The sequence below is a fragment of the Echeneis naucrates genome, chromosome 13 (genome assembly GCF_900963305.1).
Source record: "Echeneis naucrates chromosome 13, fEcheNa1.1, whole genome shotgun sequence".
Classification (NCBI taxonomy): domain Eukaryota; kingdom Metazoa; phylum Chordata; class Actinopteri; order Carangiformes; family Echeneidae; genus Echeneis; species Echeneis naucrates.
Genome location: NC_042523.1, coordinates 13150000 through 13157810, shown reverse-complemented (window position 1 = coordinate 13157810; position 7811 = coordinate 13150000). Strand labels below are relative to the sequence as shown.

General features: G+C 41.2%; 1 protein-coding gene across 2 annotated transcripts; it reads right to left on the bottom strand.

Moving 5' to 3' along the window:
- Positions 1-479: 479 nt before the first annotated feature.
- Positions 480-6718, bottom strand: gpr184 (G protein-coupled receptor 184). 2 transcript variants are annotated; one of them, XM_029516834.1, is made up of 4 exons: positions 6649-6718; positions 6233-6317; positions 4404-4612; positions 480-2162 (listed from the first exon to the last, which is right to left on the bottom strand). In XM_029516834.1, the coding sequence occupies exon 4, from the start codon at positions 2117-2119 to the stop codon at positions 1082-1084; it is 1038 nt and encodes a 345-aa protein (XP_029372694.1). In that variant the 5' UTR covers positions 2120-2162; positions 4404-4612; positions 6233-6317; positions 6649-6718; the 3' UTR covers positions 480-1081. The 2 variants fall into 2 exon arrangements, with proteins under 2 accessions (XP_029372694.1, XP_029372695.1); XM_029516835.1 differs by lacking the exon at positions 6649-6718 and having other exon boundaries at positions 6233-6414.
- Between the last annotated feature and the right edge of the window lie 1093 nt (positions 6719-7811).

Below are 7811 nucleotides of genomic sequence, written 5' to 3'. Positions count from 1 at the left end.
ACAGCTAATCAATGAAATCTTATTGATCTCCCAAGGAGCCTGGCTGCAGCCTGACCTCTTTAAAAGCTGAGCCTAGAGAAAATGGATCTGTAATAACTTGGGCATAATGTCACCTGATGATGGGCTTCAGTTTCAGGTGATATATTTTTACTTGACTGAATTGCAGCATTTGAAAAAGCATATGCTAACAAGTCTTTTTGAACTTTTAAAGCGGTGGCTCCTAAAGTCATGTCTGACAGGACATGATGAGGTGCAACACCTGAGTGTGAATGATGTCAGTTAGCTGTCTGACGGAGAAGAAATTGTTGTTTTTAATCATTGGATACAGCATTTGTTTGAAGTTGAATGCCACTTTTTGATTGGTAAGTAACAAAAGCCAATGCTGTGTGTGTGTGTGTGCGTGTGTGTGGCTGGCTGAGGGTGGTTGACCTACTTTTTTTTCTCCACCACTCACCTACACACTCCTGAGACTGGGTTACATATCAGACTTCTTTCTCTTTTTTCAGCTTCTTTTATTCAGTTTGTTCTCAGTCCAAAGCCGCAGCACCGATCAAACCACGGCTTTAGTGGAACCAATATTTAACACATTTCACAGATGGCGAGAGTACATTGTCATGCTAAAACATGATTCTCATGGCATGCTTCATTAACACACTTTTAGCTATTCCAAGATCACAATCACAACATTGTTGTATAGCTTGGAAGGAAAACACACGGGCTGTTCATTTTCTATTGACGTCCAACACAAAAGTGACTGTTACTGAATAACTCTTAGGAGAGCATGGTTACAGTCTCATATCAGCTTTTCATGTTATAAAGGCCTCTCCTTTACCCTGTGCAGGATGTGAGGAAAAGAAAAAACTGAAATTAGTGGAAGTGCGTTCCTTTCAAACAATATGTGATTGTAAACAACAGACTTATCATAAATGTAAATAATGCTGCCACTTAGTTTGTAACAATGGAGATGCAGGAATTAAACAGCAACAATAGTCAGCATAAACATGAATATACAGTATATCCACACATTCACTTACACAGAGCTGTATGAATGTAAGGCTGCACCTGTGCACTCACATCCATCTTATATCAGATTGTTGTTGGGCTTTCCTCTGTTGTATGCGTATGATGTCAGAGCACAGTCCTCTGTCTGTGTGCTTCTGACCTTCTTCCAGCACAGTCTCATGTCATCCCGGACTCCATTACTGACCAGCACATAAAGCACAGGGTCCACCACACAGTTCAGACTGGACAGCGCCAGCATGCATGAGAAGAAGAAGTGCATCTTTTGTTCAAACACACAGTATTTTCCTCCAGATGTGGTGTCTCCAATGAAATAGAATACTAGAGAGCGTATGAGCAGAAGAATGTGATACGGAGCGAAGCAAATGGAGAAGATCCCGATCACCCCAAAGGACAGCAGACGGACCTTCCTCTTCGCCTGGGCACTCAGCCCGGGACTTTGGTCTACATGGGCCAGCACCCTCCAGTAGCTCACTGCCAACACCATCAGGGGGATCAGGAAGCCTAAGGCTACTCTGATCAGGTTGAACAAGGCGACAGGCCACTGTAAGGGGTATGTCTCATAACAGCGGTCATTGCTGTTCATGTCATCATGGGCGTCTTTGAGATTGTCGTAAACCAGAACCATGATGTGCAGCACCACCACTACAACATAAACAGCTACACACTGTGCCCACGTGCAGCGTGATGTGCGGTGAGTCTTGGAGCGGAGGGGGTGCGTGACAACCAGGCAGCGGTCCACAGAGATGCAGCAGAGCAGGTAGATGCTGATGTACATGTTGGAGTAGTAGAAAAAGCCGGCGACACTGCAGGACATCACGCCTAGCTTCCAGTGGTGGTCCTGTCGGTAATAATTGATCCAAAGGGGAATGGTGAAGAGGAAAAGCATATCGGAGAGCAGCAGGTTGAGCAGGAAGATGCCCAAAACGTTTTGCCGCTGTACTTGTTGCCAAATAGGACCCAGTGTCAGCAGGTTGAAGATCAACCCAAAAATGAAAGCCAGGATGTAAACAGACATCAGTAAGTCACTGACAGGACTAGCGTCAATGTTTACGCACACATCTGTGTTTGTTGCTTGTGTTGTGGTCGTGACGTTCATTTTTCCTTTGTTTTTCGTGTCACTTTTCTCATCAACGGTTCACCTGCAAGAATGAAAATGGTGTTTTAGGGAGGGTTGAATAGTTTGTTTAAAAGAGAAGAAGCGAGACAGGCAATATGACCCGAGGAAGAAGCATTCAAATTCATAGTCCAACATTTTGTATCCCCATCCGAGTTTATTGTCATTGACCTTAAGAAAGAAAGCGAGTGTGAAGCCCCCACCCTCAGGTGACAGATTCAGGCTCAGCCATGCTCCCCGATGGGAAGGTTTTTCAAAATGAGTCAGTCTTACCATTTAAGGATGTGTCATGCATTTTTTCATAATTGCTTTATGGAACTAATGACATTAAGAAGCTGATAGATTTTATTACGTTATTAGCAGATTTTTGGGAAATTGTTGTGCATATGGATCTAAAACTGTGATAATAAGAGACAGCTTGAATGATCACCGCAAAATGCACATTTGAATTTTACTGTGACCATTGCTTTATTCAAAGCGCAATAAGGCTTTTTGAATCCTTGGAGACAAAACAGCACTTCAGTGTTTACTGTGGCCTGAAGACTGAGTTCTGGGAGCTTCACGAACTATAAACTGTTAGCTGATTAATTCCTTCCCTGATTTCCACTGTAGATGCACACAGTCTGTCAGAGAGCTGTGAGTCCTGTCTGTTAGACGGGTGTTGAAATGGCAGGCGATTAAGGCCATAAAGCCATGGCCACAGCTAAATGTCACCAGACAATGGGAAACACAGATCCTTGAATCAATTCCTAAGACCATATAGTTGCTATTAATCTGACCCTTGCTCCTCTGTGAGAGCATGTTCGTTTATGGGAAGAAAGATTACAGTCGAGAAAATGTTCTTTACATGGGCCTAGTAAAGCTGTAAAGTAAAAGCCGGAGAGAACATAAATGTATCAAAGCTTCATTATCCACAGCACAACAAACTACAGGAACAAATCTAGTGGATTTTCATATTTGATATGATATACTTCAGTATATCCAGGTTTGAATGATGAAATCAATTATTTTACTTTTCTAGTAGGCTATCGATCCCTCGTTTTTCCTCTGTGGACAGCCTGAAGAACATTTCCTTTACAGTGATCAGCTTTTCTGAGCTTTTATTATGTAAATTTGGCACTGCCAATTTCCTGTTTCTTTATCTCCCTGAGAGTTCAGCAATAGGAAATTAAAAATTTATGCTACATCTGTCTGGCATTCACTGATATTTGTTTGTGCTGTATGTTTTGTTCTTTCACTCAGGGTTGCCTCTGGTGTGTTTGTCGACGCAGGAAGCATCTAATACCATTAACGTCTGAACAGAGATAGGCTATCCTGTCCAAACTCAATAATGGAGAAGCCACTTAGAGTCAGGCCATCCTCAGCAAATGATAATGTGTGCCTACATGAGTGTGTGGAAATGGTTTTGATTTAATGGATTATTCATGTAATTTTGGGGGAGGAAAATTTAGCTGTTTCCAAAATCCTTTACTGGCTGGTGTTTAGTCAGCAGTCAGTCTGGTATGACTAACACATTGGTCTTCCCCTCTTATCAACAATAGAGCTGTAACTATGAGGGGTTTGTTCCATTCACTTGCTTTTATCTTCTTAGTTGCGTTCTTTTCGTCTGTAACCAAGGGGTTTTCAACTTCTCATGTCTTTTTCAAGTGTAAAGTTTCGAGGCCTACTTCACACGGCTAGTCCAAGTTTGAGTCTGTCTGATTTCAGCCAACTATGTGTTTGTTAATTTTATGAGCTCAGCTAAGCCTAGTTGTTATAATGCAGACCTCAATATTTTCTTCCAATGAGCTCACTGTGTTGTGTCCTAATCCTCCTTTGCCAACCAAAATGAACATATTTCATTTATGTTTCAAAGCCTCCCTCCCTCCCCCCTGAAACTGCATTTCTAAAGTGTCACGGTCCATCTGTGAGTTACACTTGGGAATTTAGACCTTTTTTTTTTTTTTTTAAGTCAAGCCCTCTCCAGCGTGCTGCAGTGATCACTACTGTGAGTCCTACCGAAAACATTCAACAAGCAGAGAATTAACTTTTCCACTTGAATTATTTCTGACACATGAATGCACATAGCCTAAAGCATTCTGCTTCTCCCTCGCCAACAGTCCAGTGGGGATGAAAAGAAAAACTCGCAAAGAAGGTAAAGTTTCAATAGCTTGAAAAGAAAATCTAAATAAATAAATATTAGCGCACCACATCCATACCTTTGTGCCTGGTCTGGGATCATTTCCAGACATCTTTCACCGAGTGCTGTAAGGAAGTATGACCTCACCTGTTTTTATGGAGAAGAGGTGTGTCCTGGCTGTGAAGTAAAGTTGTCCACTGGTAAAAGAGTTTCAGAAACATTCCAGAGCTGCTTCAGGTCTGGAAGAGTTCACTCCAGGAGTGTCAGAAGACCAACTTCACAGGGGACTCTTCACAGCTGCTGACAGGCAGCCGAATAGCCGCTGTCCCTCATGGTGCTCTCAGATGATAACCGCACTAGACAATAATAAGCCAATGCTATGGTTACAAAGTCCAGAGGCTTTTCTTCCTCTACACTGATTTCCCTTTTCTTTGGTAGAGATGATTTACTGTTGACAGTTTCAGTTGAAATGTCAGCACAGTGAGAGAGGAGAGGGGATGATGCGAAGTCTGAAAAAGGGGAAGAGACGTAGGAGGAGCAGGCTTTCCTCTGTACGTGCAAGGAGGAAGTAGACTGTGGGGGCAAACCACAGTGCACTATGGTAAAGCAGAAATAATGCAGATGTGAATGCACCTTAAGAGATTAAGAAGTGTGCAGTCACCGTGAAGGGAATGAAAACGGGCAGACAGCCACACGGTGTCACATACCAGATGTTTCACCTTCCCATCAACGTACACGTATTAATCAGTATGAATTCAAATCATACCAGAGGCTGTCTCAAGGGTTTCACTTTATCATTTTCGGCTCTTTATCAAAATGCCCTTACACATCCCCTTCAGTGTGAATCAGGAAATAATATGGTTGTTACACACATGTACCTTATGTTTTCAGAGAAGCCATTTGACCCACAGCAACCAAGCGTCTGTGCTGCACACCCTTTTTTGTGGTTGTAAAAAGAATCTGTGATGGAAGCTTACAGCTTGGTACGTCTGTTCATAGGCTGAGTAAACATTTACATTAGCTCTATAGCGCATGTCATGTGTTTTTCCTGTGAGCACTGATGCATATCTGGGGTCATCTAAATAAACAGTGAGAGACGAGACGCAAGAAAAATGATTAGAGAGAGGAAATTCCAGATATTCTTTCCAAAGTGCCTCTTCTAGTGAAATGATTTGAAAGGGGATTTTTAGAAAAACTCCCACCTCACAGCTTACAAATTTCATAGCTGTATATCACATTCATGATAAATCTAAGAAATAAAAAAGCCAAAGAAGGATACATGCTTATGGTTCTCTCATGATCCCAATATTAAAAGATGAGACAGTGTAAGCAGTTGGGTCACATTTAAAGTCCATGTCCTAACAATACCAAAAAGCCAAAGTAATAGTTCTTTCAGCTCTCCTGTCATTACAAGATCTTTTCCTCACATGTGTTTTGTGTAGAGACGAAGAGAAAACAAACCATCCCCTTCTGTTTGTGCGGTTTCAGCAGTCTGTGCTGGCCAAATCTAGTGGCTATTTTAACCTTCTTAGGGCAATACCTCAAATCATTTGTTTGCCAGACATTGTTTCTTTGCTGAGCCCTGGTGAAGGCACAGAAATAATAAGGAAAATATGATGCAACAAACAACTTGTTATGCTGTTATTTTGACACAGACTGCTAAAGCCTTTGAGCAACCTAATTAGGACCGACTTATTAATATACGCTGAGATCATACTGTACAGTTTACATGCACAAGCTTGAACAGAGACATGTTCCTGCTCCAAATGACAACATAACCATGGCTTCAAAAGGAAACTTTAGTGCTTGACGATTGATATGTACCGTGAAGACATTATGCGGCGTTAAGTAGGCGTTGCATGCCGGTTATTACAAAGTTTCATCATTAATCACATATACTACACAGTAATACAGAACCCTCTACACAGCTAACTACTTCAGCTGCATTAAGCATTTCCTTGCTGCAAATTTCTTACCTCTGTTATTGTGGCTGGTGGTCTTATAATGTCTCAGGTTCCAGGCACTGTGGTACACGATCCTCTTCTAAGAATAGCTCCCCACCTGACAGGGTTTGACATTTTTAAAGCGTAAGGCAAAAGACCGATCAACTGTGAGAGGAAAACTAAAAATCACAGAATATCCTACATATCTGACAAATGTAAATGGAAGTGTCTTGTTTAATGAAACATTTAACTAAAAATAACACTTTATTACTTCAGACACTTGATTGCTCAAGTCAGTGATCAAATGTCATTAGTCATCCTATGAACTGATTTGTTTTACTACCTGTTTGGTCTTTATTTTGGAATTTTTAATGGAAATTACCTTTGTCCCCAAAACATGAAGAACAACAAAACACACAACACACAGGCTGCAAACGTTCATCACCTACCGCAGAAGGATACTAAACATCTGGTGGAAGGACAAAGTGAGCAATGTGGACCTGTGAAAAAATACCATGTCAGAATCTCATAGATTTACGAATCCATAAAAGAAAGTGGAGTTGGATTGGTCACACCCTCAAAAAACCTGCCACTAACATCACCCGGCAAGCCCAACGGAAACAAGTTCGCCCCAGGGAAAGCTGGAGAAGAGGTGTGGAGGCACAAACGTCGAATGTGGGCTCAGCTGTGCAGAGCTCGAGCAAACAGCCACAAACAGAGTCTATGAACGGCCTATGAACCCAAGAGGAGCAAAGGTCTTAAATCAAGCAAGTCACCTTTGTATAACCAACACTGACAATTTCTTTATCCTGTATCCATTCAGTGTCAATGTTACTTTTGAAATAAAACTAAAGCGAATGGAGATTCAGTTTGTGCGAGGGAAAGAAAAGAAAGACTGTTACTATGCAGAATAAGTTGTGCTGTAGCATTTTTTGCTTTGGTCTGACAACCGAAATTGTTCAGTAATTTTCTGTAATTTTCCAAATAGTTTTACACTGTTGAGCTATTTCCTTTCAAATGCATTATGCCTGAATGCAAGGGTAAACTCAGCAGCTGGCCTTTTAATGTGAAACCTCAGGTCATTTCTTTCTGCAGTCCCAACAGCTGATGAGTAAAAGTGCATTGAGAATTTGTGATCATGTTACACAATTACAGACTAAACAATTAAGAGCTTAGGAGGTTTCTAATTTGTATGCTCACTGATAGTGTTTCAGATGATGGTTATCTCAGGAAGCCAGATTATTGGGCTGCACTGGACTGATAATAGGAAAAAGTAAAAATCCAGGAAAACATCGTTTGCCTAAATCACGTCTCACTTTTGGTAAGAGAGGAAGGAAGAGCTGTTTTTAGCAACGTAATGACTCCATTACGCCCCCTTTTCTGTAAGACGAAGTGTTACACTGTTCAACGGAGGAATTTTTGGACACTTTAAATTCTTGTTTTTTTCTCTTGATGACGACTATCTAATTTTTCTTTAACAAAACATATTTAAAATAAGAAAAGCACTGATATATTCTGGGTGACATATTACTGTAACATGCTGCTCATGGCATCTGTTATGAAGAACTAGTACAGATTACTCACCTGATTTGCTCTTTCTGATGCCAGTTTA